The 15,394-nt window shown below is 47.4% G+C and overlaps 1 protein-coding gene across 1 annotated transcript in view; it reads left to right on the forward strand.

The window, feature by feature from the left end:
- Positions 1-15,394, forward strand: part of APMAP (adipocyte plasma membrane associated protein) — a 386,605-nt gene that overhangs the window by 170,464 nt on the left and 200,747 nt on the right. The window contains exon 4 of the mRNA XM_085612063.1: positions 5,223-5,315. Coding sequence (XP_085468189.1) covers positions 5,223-5,315 — 93 coding nt within the window. The remainder of the gene's footprint in view (positions 1-5,222; positions 5,316-15,394) is intronic.

Here is a 15,394-nt window from a genome sequence, read left to right on the forward strand (position 1 = left end):
AATGCTACATCATCACTGCAACATATCTGCCATTTTTTTAAAAATCTTCCAGAAAAATTCAGCCCGGATCAGCAATGTCTTCCGAAGTTAAATTTCTTCTCTAATAATCCAAAAACACAAATCAAAACTTTTTTTTTACGGGGGTATATAAGGGGGGGCGGGATTATAAAAGCAGTATTTAGAGCTGCTGGACAGTTTGTTGTAGGGTGGATAGAGGATCCACATAGATACCATCTATATCCTTGTCCTGTCAAGCACCCTCCTTCACCAGAGAACAGCAGCTGTGATAACACACACCTCAGTAATCACCATCCATGACCACACACGATTAGGGACTACCATGATTTTAATTTTGCAACAGCCAGCCCTCGTAACCCAGGAGAAAGAATCGGAGCAGAGGAGCCACGGAGTGGTGTGTCTCACCTAGACGATTTCTCCTCGGTAGTGGCAGTGTGTGTCGTGCTGTCAGCCCCACATATCCTAGAGAATTAAAACTGCGGGCTGCTGTGGAAACACAAGTAATAGAGATCACAGTAAGAAACTTCATACTATAGTGACCACACCAAAAAGTCTAGGCTGACGGGGCTGATTTAAATTGCCTTGCGTAGGTAGCAGTAAACACCAAGCCAAAGTGCGACCAGGCACATTTTGTTAAACATTCCTACAGCGCTGCATCATACTTTCACGAGGTGAGAGGAGTTGTACTGCGTGACTAATACATTTGTGCGGTGATGCGTCCTCTAGCACTAAAATGTGTTAGTCAAACCCGTTATGCGTGGTACTTGGCAGATCTGACCACTTTGTGCCCCTTCTCACTCCTGAAATACCCTTACTACCCTATGCCCCTATCCCTCCCTAAACTCAAAAAATACCTTTACCACCCTATATCCTTATCCACCCCTTAACCCGAAAACAGCCAGTGAATTTGTCAGTGGCAACATTAACATTTTGAACTAAAAGAAACCACAGAAATATACCAGTTAGTTGTCGCAAACTATAACTTGCCCTCCCCGCCATGCACTGCTTAGGACCTCACGTATGACACCACATCACTCATGACAAGTTCTATGACCTCTTTTGACATCATTTATGACAACACTGATGACACACTTAACCATAACGTTACTTTACCGTTTTGTTTTGGGGTGAATTTGTAAGGTTTTAAAAATAAAATAAAAGCAGATCTTTTTAGCACGCCTAAATTTAAAGCAATTTTATCTTTAGTTTTTTTCAGTGAATTTCAGGTTTTTTTGTTTGTTTTTTAAACGTAAAGTATATTTTAATTACTTGACTTTCAAATGACTTGTGTGCATTTAGTGCGGTGTGCAGAGGGACTGGCCTCTCCTTTCAGACCCCTTTCCCAGATGATGTGTGTGCATAGCGGGGAGGGACTGGCCTCTCCTTTCACACTTCTCTTCCCAGATGATTGGTGTGCCTAATAGGGTGTGTGGATTGACTAGCCTCTCCTTTCTGAACTCTCTCTCACCTGATGGCTGTGAGTAGTAGGGTGTGTGGATAAACTGACCTCTCCTTTGAGGTGTGCGTGGTAGGGTGTATGGGGATTGACTGGCCTCTCTTTTGAGACTTCTCTTTCAGATGATGAGTGTGTGTAGTAGCATGTGTGTATGGAGTGGCCTCTCCTTTAAGACTGCTCTCTCAAATGACCGGTATATGTAGTAGTGAGTGGAGAGGTATTGACCTCTCCTTTCACACCTCTCTCACAAATGACACCTGTTCGTAGTAGGATTTGTAGATAGACTGGACTCTCCTTTCACTCCTCTCTTTCAGATGATAGGTGTGTGTAGTAGGGTGTATGTGGGGCGACTGGCCTCTCCTTTAAGATCGCTCTCTCAAATGATGAGTGTGCATAGGAGTGTGTGTGCATGGACTGGCCTTTACTTTGAGACCTCTCTCTTGGATGACAGGTGTGCATAGTAGGGTGTCTGGGGAGCTACTGCTTCTCCTATGAGATCTCTCTTTAAGATGATGGATGTGTGTAGTAGGTGTGTGGATAGACTAGCCTCTCCTTTTTGGCTTTTCTCTCAAATGACGGGTGCGCCTAGCAGTGTGTGGAAAGGAACTGGCCTCTGCTTTCACACCTCTCTCAAATGACAGCTGTGCTTAGTAGGGTGTGTGGATGGACTGCCACTCCTTTCAGATCTCTCTGTCAGATGATTGGTGTGCGTAGTAGGTTGTGTGCATGTACTAACCTCTCCTTTTAGACCTCTCTCTAAGATGACTGATGTCTATAGTAGTTTGTGCAGAGGGACTTACCTCTCCACTGAGACCCCTCCACTGCTCTGCGTAGTGGGGTGTGGGAAGAGTTTGAACTGTCTACTTAGAACTCTTCCCAAGCTGTTGGGCGTAAATAGTAGACTCTGATAAACACCATATCCAGTACGACTCCTTCCTACAGTAACAAATCTACATTCTAAAGTGTATTCATAGATCACCTACTCTCTTATTTTTCAGGATCCTGCGAGTCTCTCGAGATTGTAAGAAAAAAAAAAAAAGAATTTACCTTCTTCTAAACCCAATACTTCTGTCTTACACACTTCCTCTCAATAACAAGGGGCACAATATGCATTCCTACTAGTAGACTGGATTGAGAACTCGCCTACTCCTTTTTACTTTAGAGACCTCCTCTCTAAGTCTAAGGGGACAGCATGCCTTTCTGATGCCTCCATATATATATATATTATATATATATATTTTTTTTGTTTACTTGATTTCCACAACGCCTGCAATTTTATTAATGTAAACAGTAACATTCTAAAATTCCACCGTCAGCCAATCAGAGTGCCTGGGAGACTCGCAGGCGCTCATGCTCCTGCAAGGGTATGAAAGCTCAGGAGAAAACCGAGCCTCTTGACCAATTACAGGGCTCCATTTTTGATTTTGCGCTCTTGCAGGACACCCTCGCAAGGCCAACTGCTAAAATATACTAATATTTTAGACCCCTAATTTCTCAAACTGCTCAACAGATTACACCAAATCACAAAAAGCACAATCTGCGGCCCAACATCTAGCTTCCTGCCAAATTTGGTGTAATTCTGTTAGCAGTCTTTTCATGGGGATTTTGCGTTAAGACACACCTTATTTTTTCTCGGCCCCCGCTTGATGGATCACTCTGAAACTTATCATGCACAACCTAGTTAAATCGTTGCACCTTTTTGGAAAATTTTGTGGAGATTCATCAAACGGGTCGAACGTTGTCAGCCACACAGTGTTTTTTCACCCACAACCTTTGACGAGATTATAGAAGCTTCGGAACGTTCTCAACCAGTTCTGTAAATATTAGTCGTATCTCATCAGTGCTTCTAATAATGGCTTTGCAGCTTGGGTGGGATGGCCTTATTAGCTCAGCAGCCTTTAGAACACAGGAGAGACGTCTGGTAGCTGCACTGTAGGCTAGCCCCAGGGTTCGTGCAGCTAGGTTCACCCTCGCCCTCAAACATTCTTTACTTGAGGTATTTAAAAAATAGACTTTGTAAGATGAGTGGTAGGCCACGGTCAGCAAGATATTCTTATGTTAGTGCTAAACTAAAATGTATTAAACATAACTGAGACAAAGAATGTGCATGTGGGTCTTTCTTCGTGTCTCTGCTGCTCTCTATATGCCAATGTTTGAATAAGCCTTCCAATTGTTTCTTCGGAGTATGCTTGTTGTGCAGTCCTCATGGCTGACGCTAAAGTGGTGTATTTGCAGCAATTGAGATGAAAACAAAGCAGCAACTGAAGTTTGAAAAATGCTTACTGTGGATTATTATGTTGTTCCTTTACTGCTGTTGCATCTGTGTCCCTATGGTCCACTGATCAGCCAACTGAAAAAGGTTTGTCTTGTGCAGATTTGTAAACTCCAACGCCAAAAACCATATTGACCTCTGGTAAGCCCAACTCAATTCCATCATATAAGTTACCCTAGCATTCTAGCTGATCTTCTGAAGTGAAGTAAGGATACATCATGGATCATGCTGTTGGCCGAAAGGTTGACAGCTTGGTCAAACTGTTTAAATGAGAACTTTCCCTTTGTTGTGTCACGTATTTTAGAGAAACAATATCTGAAGGGGCCTTGCGTAATCTATACGAGGATATGCGTTCTCTAATGAAAAGGAAGCTGTTACACTGGATGCAGGCTGCACTTTTGATAAGCAGTAACATGCAAATTGCCTATTTAGCTGGTGCTGGTAAAAGCACTTGCCTCGGGGCTTTGAAGGCTATCTGTAGTAAAATTACTGAGCCTCCAGTAGGGCAGCTTTACAATTCAATACTAAGATTATCATTGCACTGCAGGTGGTTTGAAAATTGTTATGTTCTGGAAAGGGGCGGCTCCTCCATTTGAGCAGAGGAGCGTCGCCCCATTTAAAAAACCCACAACGATGAAAAATAATTACCATTTTATTTTTCATCTACCGTCCTGAGCGTCAGGGTGGGGCCGTTGCTGAGTGACAGAAGCATGATGAGGGTGGACTGGTATGGCACTGTTTTAAGTGCGCATGTCTTTTTGGCCAGCCGTCTTGCGAGGGCCAGCCACACATGCACACTTTAAACAGCTCTAGCATATCTGTCTTTAGACAGCTGGGTTAGAGAAAGCCAAAGCCGCCAGAGCGCTGTGGAGTGCTGAGTGAGGCCACTCCCACCAATCCTAGGGCTTCAATCATTTTAGTGAGAGCAGCCCTAGGATTGGCCGAGGGAGTTGATGCCTCTGGTTCTTGGGAGGAAAGAGTATGTCCGGAACGAAGATGTCGCAGATGTCAGGTAAGTTTCCCTTTTGTTAAATATGTTAATTTGAGCAAGCCCATTCACCCCCCACCCCGCCGCCACCACCCGATACCCGCTGGCTCTGGAGTTATTTTAGAGTGAGTGAATGGAAGGCTGACTTCTTCGGAGTAACCTCTCTTCCATTCTAAAGTTTTGTTTTTCTGATCACATGCACACAAGTGTTAGGTTGCTGTAAATGCATACTGACAAACTGAACCTTGCTTTTATCCCTGTTTCCTGCATTCACCGCTTTGCTTGTAGACTTGATCAACAAAAACTGCCTTTGCATTAGCTAATGTTTCAAGCAACTGCACTAGCTCAGTGATCTCCTGTTTATAATTTTGAACTGCTTTAAAATGCAATTGTCATTTTTAATGTTAAGGAAACCCACTGAGGGAGAATTTTCTTGTGCAGCCTGTTTCTTACTATTGTAACCTTCACTTTTTACTATTTCTTAACAGATGTTCTATACACTGGTACTGCTGATGGACAGATTCTGAAAATCGAAGATGGAAATATCTACACAGTAGCCAGGCTTGGGAAGCCGCCTTGTGGTAATTAGATGGTGTTTCAATCGGCTCTGTGCTAAATAGTTAGGCTACCCATGAGAACTACATGTTTTATGTCCTTTATACTCATCATCTTTTTCTCTTTCCCAAGTATCCATGTTATTTTTCTGGTACGTTTTCTCACTCCTTGTCTCTTGAGATGTAGTCCCTGGATCCTTGTAAGCAAGCCTACATTTGACATTATTTATTGGGGTGGCCAGGGTTCACGGAGTTGTGCTCTGTGGAATTCTGCGTAGTAGGAAAAAAACTGTGAAATTCCATGGAGTTCTACTCCGCTCACCCGTACCCAGTGGTTACAGTAAAGCGTGCCTTACAAATCTACTTTTCAATCACAGTAGCGCACTGGAAATGTATGTGAGCGCCGGTTGCTAGCTAGATGAGAGCTCTTCTGTGGTGGGGGAGGTACCTATGTGACTAGAGGTGAAGGGAGAGAATTAAGACTGCTGGAGTGAAGGGAAGGAGAAAGAATATATGAGGAACGATTAGCAGCAGCGGGAAAGGTGAGACACTCCTAAGGTGTGTGAGTGGTTGGGGAAAAAATGAGGACTGTGAGAGGAGAAGGCCATGTACTGAAAAAGCTCCAGCACCAGTTTCCAGTACCAACGTAAAACGCCAGAGTCCCAGGGGACACCATCTAGCAGTGGATGCAAAGGCGAAGTGCGCAAGCGTGCAAGCAGGACGGGCGAGAGGAGAGAACACATCCCATATTCATCACCTGCCAGCAACCTGTCTCAGCACCTAGGACCCAGACTCCTAGGAGACCGGTACGGGAGGGCATGACTCCGGACCGAGAGCTAGCCCGCCCCACACAAGCAAGCGGGAGCAGCAACAATGAGCGCAGCACTCAAGACACTAAACTGAACAAACACAGTGCATTCTGAGATTTAAAGGGCACGCAAAATAATTACGGCGTGCCCTTTAAACACTGCAGATAATGTAATTAAAAGCACTCACTCTACCATCCAAGTTCCTAGTGTACGCCGGCCTGAGCCAAACCTGCAGCCGTAGTCTGAGCAACACCTGAAGAGGGCAGGGTGGGCAACAGTGTGGAGAGAGGGTGTGGCTTAACTACTCTACGGCCTTCTACAACACTCTATGCTACTCCACACCCCTCTACTCCCTCCACGCTACACCCCTTGCTTAGGTGAGAGCTATTGGCTTTGCCATTCTTGTTTCATAAAAGCAAGAATTTGACTGAACAATCATTCATTGCTGCTACTGACCGTACTTGGAGTTGTGTGCCTCTGTTCAGCCACCTACATCTACTCACCATCCAGCTGGGAGCCTGTCAGGGCTTAACCCCCAGCCTTGGTCACAAGCAGACGTCTTGCACAATTTATTCCCAAAGCACTGCCCGACTGGGTGCTTGGCAGTTGACCGCTCACTTCTTATTGTTAATTTCCAGAGACCAAATGTGATTAATGAGTATCTGAAGTTTGTGCTGGAGGTCTGCTTCCTTTTGAAGTGCCCAGTCCTTTGCCTAGCCTCCAGAAAGCAGTCTGTCTTGGCAGGAAAGTTGAGAGTTGGCAGAATGGAGCCTTCTGGGATAGCTAGATGCCACACTTCACACAAAGTTCTCATCAGGTGGGAGGTAACCTAGTGGCCATTAGCTAGTGACTGTGACCGCCCCCAAAGGCACTTTCTGGGCATAAAAAGGGGCACCCCGGCACCCAGAATTTCAATCTAGCTTGACTTGAAGAAGACCACCAAAGATCGACTGCCCTGCTGACCTTGGATCCGGCAAAGAAGAGGCTGCACCAAAGCTGAAGTGCACCTGCTGCTCCTTGGGCGCGACAAAGAGAGAAAGCAGGGATGATAAAGAACCTTCAAGAGTGAAATAAACAGACCGGGAGAGTACATTGGTGCACCAAAGACGCAAGAGGTGAAATCAAGACTAACCATACTTGGTATTCGGTAACCTGAAATTCATCAGCGATCCCAACAGCTTCTGAGAAAAATTTGGGCTCTTGTACTTATTCTATTATAAATTAAGCACTGCCAATATTGTACTGTAAAAAAAAAAAAGGGTTGCCTGCAGCAAGGAAAGAAGGTATAATAGAAGCCCCACCACAGCACTTGATATACAACATTATTTTTGCTCCCTTCCCTTCTTGGTACCTCCTGCCAACCTCTATTCTTAAACCTGTTTCGGCAAGTTATTGACTGATTAAAGTACTAAAATTCTGCTTTCATTTAACCTTGACTTGCTCTACCAGTCCAAATAACATCTGACTAAACCATATACAGCCAAACACTATTATATGGCTTTATCGTTCCCCCTTCTAGGGGGTCAGATGTTAGGCTTGGGCTTCTGGGTCTGAACAGTGGTAGTTCTAGTTGTTCGTCTCTGATGTCCCCAGAGCCTTCTTACTATTGTGGCTGCAAACTGGGCCAAGAAAACCCTTTCAGCACTTGACTGTCAGTGATAGCGTTGGCTAGCCACCAAAGGAAGTGTATGGCATTGGCCAGTGGTTGTCCGGCACTAGTGTGCAGCTTCTCTCATGCTTCTGGGAGAGAACACACACTTTGGGTCAGATGCAGATTCGTCCTGCTGCAACCAGGTAGGCAGAGGGTGGAGCAGATGTCGGATGCCATCTGGGTCACATATTAAGGTAACCTGGAGTTGTGTTAGGTCCATGGGGTGGATCTTATTGCAGTTGCACTTCTCTCTGCCTCTAGGTGCCAGGGCGTCACTCAGACTCTGTGTTAGGGCGCTAAGTTGTGGTCTAATTTTCTTTGGGTCACAGCGTCCTGTGATGAGGCACAACTGCAGTTCTTGGCATAGCAGCCCTGAACAGCTTTGATTCTGTGTTTTCCACCTGGAACTTTCAACCAGGAGAGTCTGATGCCATCTCTCTTCCAGGGTGCACAGATTGCTCCCTATCATAATCCTTCCTCTTTCAGACCCCACCATAACCAGGGTCTCACTGCTTTTGGCTCTTCATAGACATTCACACCTCCTAAGGAGTTTGCAGGCTCCTTCTCTGTTGCAGTAGGCAGGTTGGATTCTAGGCACCTCACTACAAATGAACAGCTAATTCCTGCTAGGCAAGTCTTCAGGTGATCGCATCTTTCCACTGGGATACTGCTTGGTAGGTAGACACCAGCCCTGGAGTGCTACACAGAGTCCTCTAAGTACTCTGTGTAGCTCTCTTGTCTTTGGTCATAGAGAATGTGGAGTTGGAACAGAAAGTAGGTCAATGGATCCTACATTTATACAGTCAATGCAGACACGAGAGTTGATCCTCTCTGTGCTTTCAAAAATGGTTTAGGGTGATTCTCCTTTCAAGTGTCTTTCCATTGGTGCTGTGTTTACTAATTATTTTACTATATTCTATTAAAATACGTGTCTGCCCCTCAACCCCCCAGGCCTCCACTCCATTCTTGCTCTCTATTCTGCTATTGTACGTAGCTTGGGCCTATGTTTTTCATCTACCATGTACATTTCTTCATGTCTTTCTGCTGATGCTTGCATTACCCTAGGTAGGCCTTCTTCATTTTCTACATTCACTATAACACCAGGATACCAAACGCAAGCAGTCAGGAACTCGGCACAGGGGTACCTGGCTATACACCATGCAGAGGAAATTCCCGGCAGGCCTGAAGCTGATTTGCCAGTGCTTTCTAAAACCTAGCAAATAAGTAAATCCTATTGTGAAAATGCCAAGGTTGTATGCTGCAGTTAAATCTCTGGACCTTGAACTGAGTTTCCCATTAACCTTTTTATTTGTGGATGTATAGTACTAGGTTCCTCTTCTCAATTCCATTATGTTTGCCTTCCCTGAATTTGTTCTCTTGCTATATCTAGATACATTGTTGCATTGCTAGTCTGCTTCTCTTCTTTGCTCATGTAAACTAGTGGACGCAATTAGGAGCTTCAAAAGCTGCTAGATTTGGAGACCACTGACTATATTTAATAAAAGTAACAAAAACATTTTTTCACTCCAGCACCTGCCGACTGATGATAGCCTTTTTGGTGGGATTGGGGTGTGAAAAGGGGAAATGGGGGTGGAGAAATTGGTTGTTGTAAGGGACTGACTTCTATAAGGCAAAGAGCAATTAACAACCAGATCCAAACTTATACCAAAAACTCCTGATCCTCTGTTGGGAAAGGAAAGCCCTCTGCATGGTAATTGACGTGCACCCCTGCCCTGAGTGCCCAACTGTACTGATGTCTGGATCCCTAATGTTAATGTTTGTGGTCGTAGGCAAACGTGGATCATGCGTGTGTGCCATAACATAGGTCTGTCTCACAGATTGCGGTCTTGTTGGACCGGGAGGGGCGCTTAAAGTTTTACCCTCATTGTGATGGACGGCTACTGCCTTCACCAGGAGTTAGGCAGCTCGAGCTTGGAGGAAGCCGCATACCATGTAGTGACCAGTAGGAGTGAACAGGTCCTTTTAATCTGTTCCTGCAGTGAGGCCTACCGGCCTACTTATTTCTGAAGTTCCGCTTTGATGTGCTTAGCTCAACCTCGACCTTTATTGGTTTAGTGTGAAATACTGTGCAGCACCAGAGGGTTTGTATCTAGACTGGGTGTGTGTGCACCTAGGAAGGGTACAAATGCAGGGGCAATGCAGTATTGCGCAGTGCCTACATGTTAAATGCATGTGCTGGGTGTCTGTGTATCTGTGAGTGGTACAGTACAAGAAGAGTGCCGTGAGTGCATGTTAAAGGCAGGTGCTGGGTGTATGTGTGCCTATGAGTGATAACTCCTGTGCAGTGAGTGCGTGGCTGTATACATGCACTGTATGTGTGTCAAATGGGTGGCACGGTACATGAAGGGCCTTGGGTTCCATTTTGGAAGGCCCATGCCTTCATGGAGAGGAGGTAGAGAAATCCCCCTAGACAGATTTGTGTATTGCAGTATTCCTGTAAGCTGGGTGGGACACACACTGGAGAGCTGTTAGCATGTTTCCCCTATACACTTCAATGGGTGCTCTTTGATTCAGTGAGAGCTGATACGAGAATCATAAAGAGTAGGGGTGGGGAACTCTGCCCTAACCATTTGATGCTCACATCACTGTGGCTTATATCCAGGTTCAACTCTAGTCACTTTCATGGCCTATCTTGTGGCGCTATGATCTTTTGAGACACCCCTGCTGAGACAAACTGCTTTTCAAGAGGAAGAGAGAGGAGACGAGCAGACACATCAAAATAAGCAGAACCCCAACATAAAACTTCAAAGACTCGGACCCTAAATCACATTTGGTGTCTGGAAATGGACAATAAGAATGTGAGCTTGAGACACCAAAAATTATCATCTGCCAAGCAGCCAGATGGGTTGTGTGAGGAGGTAAAGCTCTGCGACCCGGGACTGGGGAGCCAAGGCCTGCTAGTCTCCCTTCTGGGGGAGGGGACAGCACTCAGGGAATCTAAGACCACCTGCCTTGGAGCCTGGAGTGCCTGCCTGCTTGCCAAGACCAGTGTTCTCCGTGAGGTAGAGGAGAGTGTTGGAGTGAACGAGGTCCAGCAGGGAGCCCTGTTGAGTGGACTACCTGTGTGAGGTGTAAAGACACGGCTGATTCACTAATTGGGTCATTGCCCTTGTGCAGGACACATTCAACGACCCCGTTGGCCTGGAGAGGGCCGCAGTGAATCGAGCCGTGTGCGTAACGCGCCGATAGGACTGCAGCCTATGCGAGTCCGCAACCCTGTATGCCAGGAGACAGCCATGCAGAAAAGGTCGGTGCATTGTGTTGTAGTGGATGGCGACCCCTTCTGCCAGGAAGGGTTTGCCGTGAAGGATTGCACTGTGCTGATTGGGCAGGAGCCCGTTTTATGTACAATACAATTACCCAGTATTCCAGAGAGGGTCACTGGGAGCATCGAGAACTGCAACCTGATATGCCATCTCCCTCCAGAGAAGTGAGGATGCTGTGTGAGCACCTGCACACCAACACCCAGTTGAGGAACCCAAAACAGGATTTTTGGAACTAACCTCTCTGGGAGAGAAAACGGCCACTAACACAAGAGGAGCCGCAGAGAGCTTCAGTTTCCTTTGGTAGCGCGACCGCAAGTGAGGGACTGTGCACCCGCTGAGTGCAGCTGCCTGGACTTTATGCAGCCGACTCTCCTGAACTCTGAAAAGGGACACAGATGATGGACGGAATGCGTAACAAATCAAACATTCACCCCCAGTCAAGAGTTCTGGTTTAAATCCGCTGTACCTTTGCTCACCAGGCCACCACAGTTTAGAGCCAGCCATAAGCAAATCAGTCTTGACCTTGCTCCTCATGGGAATAGTCCAGCCCGAACTGCCAAGCTCGGTCCTCCCTGGACCAGAAACATGCATCCTGGGACCGGCTTTGGGGTATCTCCACCCTCATCAGACTGGCTAGCTTGAATCCAGTGGCACAGTGAGCCCAGGACCTACATCTGGACATAGCTGGCGCACTTAGGGCGAGAAAGAAAAACACATGCAGATGATGGACGGAATGCGGAACATATCAAACATTCACCCCCAGTCAAGAGTTCTGGGCTAAATCATTCATTCTTTTTCTCACCATGTAACCCCAGTTTAGACACAGGCATATGCAAATGGGTCTTCACCCTCCTCCTCATGGGAACAGTCCAGCCCGAGCTGCCAAATCAGGTTTCCCCCTGGACCAGAAACAAGCATCCTGGGGCTGGTTTCAGGGCATCACACTCATCAGTCAGGCTAGCTTAAATCCAGTGGCACAGAGAGCCCGGGACCCACGTCTGGCCATACCCGGAACACTTAGGGCGATAAAGCAAAAGACTCGCAGATGATGGACTCTGCTGCTGTGAATGCCCGTGGACTGGATGCACTGAGGAACTTCAGACTCTTCACATCTGCCGCTGCGGTTAAAACAGGTTACAGGCCTGTTGGCCCTGGAGAATTTGTTGCTAAGTTAGTGCTGTGGCACTGGAACACTATTGACTTTGCATAGGAGTCAAAGTGGACTCTTGAGACTCTGACAGCTAATGCAGCAGTCCCTGGATGTTACCAATAGTGAATTGGAAATAACCACTATTGCTAACATGAGGTGGGGAGTGGGAAAGGTAATCGCCAAAGAAACATTACAGCTCGAACTCAAGAAACACAAACACCCAGTGATTGAATGTTTTCTGGTTTTTTAGCAATGTTCAGTTTCAGATCCATTATTAAGTCTGACAAATATACCCCAGTCTGTCACAGTGAATGACTGAGCCAGCTGCTTCAAAGAAGGTGAGAGTTGTCCTCTGTGTCAGAGCCTCGAGCAGTATTGATATCCCGCTACACCCTTTAGATTTCTTTGCCACACACTATCTGCGCTCAGGGCAGCTGTGCCGAGTACAGATCCGCAGTGTAGGAGAGATGGAAGTGTCTTTCACCCACACATAAAAACATTATGAGATTTTAAATTTAATATATTTCCTAGTAGCCTTTTGAATGCATCCCCACTGCATTAAATGCCTGTACATTTTAAATCTATAAATTGTGATTGGAAATGTCTTTCAAAATCTTATTTATAGTGCGTAGGAAATCTAGTCTTGAATCTGTAGTGGTGTTAAAATCTTATTATCTATTAACAATCTACTAGTTTGATAAAAATGTATTCTGCCAGTGCCCTGCTGAAACCTACTTCAGAAGTATAGTTGTTTTCTCTAGGATGCCACTTATTTCACACCTTTTTGAAAGGTTTCCAGAGTTAACATCCCCACTTCTAACTTTAGCCATGTTGGGAAAATTGTTAAACTGTGAAGTGGGCTGGCTGTTACATGTATTATTTCCACTCCTGACTAACTCACATTGGGGGAAAATGTTGGAATTTTTAGGGGGTCAGATTTGCTATTGGCGTTTAAAATTTAGCTAAATAGGGAAAAGTGTTGGACACTGGAGAGTGTTACATTTACTATTTCCACTTCAAACCCTAGTGGGGAACATGCTCAGGTAAGTAGAATTCCTGTTGGCTTGTATATAAGGGCCACAGCTCTTTTTTGTGGACAGGAGAGAGCTTCACATAGTTAAAACAAAGATTCACCAATTTGTGGGAACCTCCAGATTTTATTAGGACTGACCTCATCACAAGATGTTGACTGGATTACCCCTTACAATGCACTGCTAGCCCCACATCTGAAAGAGACACGTTAGTGATAGATTCCTTACCTTAGAATATCCCCAGGCGGCAGACTGGATCCGAAAGGTTTTTCGTCAGCAGTACCCCTGTGCGTCGGAAGGTGGCGTCGTGCGGCTTCGCGTCTATCGCTGGTGTCGTAGGCGCTGAGATGACGTCACGGAGACTACTTAGGCACCACCCATGCGCGCTGGCATCAGTACTTTCTTTTTCCGCGCCAGCAAGCGCAGATCCGGTTAGAGCACGTACCCTAGTCACTTTTTGACTAAACTTTTTAGACTTTTTGTCTTCCATTTTTGAGTCTTTGACTCCTGGTGCCACGTAGGGATGCCTGGATTTAAATCCTGCGGGGCCTGTCACCGTACGATGTTGGTGGCCGACCCCCATGGCGTCTGTCTCTACTGTCTGGAGTGCGACCATGACTCCCGGTCATGTTCCAACTGTCTGGCCATGGTTCTGAAGGCCTTGCGGGAGCAGTCCCACAAGCTGCTGGAAGCCCGGCAGTCGTCCCCGCACCGTTAGAGGCCCATGGGTCATTCGAGGGACCGCGCGCGGAGCCATCATCATCGCTCCTCGGGGTTGCAGTCCTCACACTCTGGATCGGGTAAGAGACGTCATAAGAAGTCGAAGAAGCATTTCCGCTCTCCGATGTTGGTCTTTGGACGTGGGGGCCGGTTGTCCCAACCCCGTGGCTCCTTTGGAGCCTGTGAGTCCCGCGGCCTACCCACCTTATCCGGGTCCGTCGGCGACTCCTGCCCAGGTGCAAGATTTTCTTGCTGCCATAGACCGCCTTTTCAGGCCTCAGGCCCCGCGTTCCCAGCTGAGGGCCCTCCCTGGCCGGCGGCTCTGCTGCTGGCGCGCCGGCGACTCTGGCCCGGCGTCGCACGGTCCTCCGGCGGCCCCGGCGCTGCAAGGTCCTCCACCGGCGGCTTCGGCACCGCTCTCTGCTCCGCTCCTGGCGCCGCAGTGGGTTCCATTAGTTCCACCACTGCCCTTGTCCGGGTTCCCGGACAACATTGTTCCTGGTTGGGCCACGGAGCAGGACCGGTGCTGGCCATTGCCGTTTACGGCGCCGTTCGACCCTTTCTATTCCCCTGTCCCTCCCCCACCGCTGCAGCCTGTTCCACGGGCAGTGGAGGAAGGGGACGACTGGGAGTGGTCTGAGGACCCTCTTGCGCGGCAGTGCAGGTCGGAACAGGAATGGACCGAAGAGTTGGAGGATGCAGGTGGCCTTGACCTCTCATCTGACCCTCGTTCTCTTTCTCCTCCCACTGTGGCTATGGGGGAGGGCGCCTCATACACTGTTGTGCTCCGTAGAGCAGCTGAGGCCCTTGACCTAAACCTGCCTACGGTGTCTCTCAAAACGAATCTCCTCACTGAAGTACTTCAGCTGGCGGCAAGCTCTATGGAGCACCTGCTTCCGTTTAATAAGGTGTTAACTGACGTACTGCTGGGCACCTGGTCTAAACCAGCCACGGGGGTTCCCGTGGACAAAAATGTGGCCACCCGGCCCCGGGTGACCCTGCTTTTTTGAAAACCCACCCTACCCCGGAGAGCTTGATCATCCAAGCCTCCACTTCCCAAAGCGCATTCCCTACCGCCCCACCGGATAAGGAATCCAAGAAGCTGGAACAGTTTGGCAAGAAACTGTTCATCTGCCAGCTTAGGGCTGCGGTCGGTGAACACCGCATGCCTCTTGGGCAGCTATTCCCACGCTGTGTGGGATACAGTTGCGCAGGTGCTGCCTCAGTGTCCGGAGGAGGCTCAGACAGTGCTTTCCCAAGCTGTTGCAGAGGGGAAAGATGCAGCAAAGTTCACCATCCGGTGTGGACTGGACACCGCGTACTCACTGGGTAGGGCAATTTCCACAACAGTGGCCCTACTTCGCCACGCCTGCTCGCGGTCCACTGGTTTTTCAGGGGATGTGTAAAGTTCTCTTATGGACATGCCCTTTGATGGTACTCGCCTGTTTGGTGATAAGG

The sequence above is a fragment of the Triturus cristatus genome, chromosome 6, assembly GCF_964204655.1.
Source record: "Triturus cristatus chromosome 6, aTriCri1.1, whole genome shotgun sequence".
In the NCBI taxonomy this organism is placed as follows: domain Eukaryota; kingdom Metazoa; phylum Chordata; class Amphibia; order Caudata; family Salamandridae; genus Triturus; species Triturus cristatus.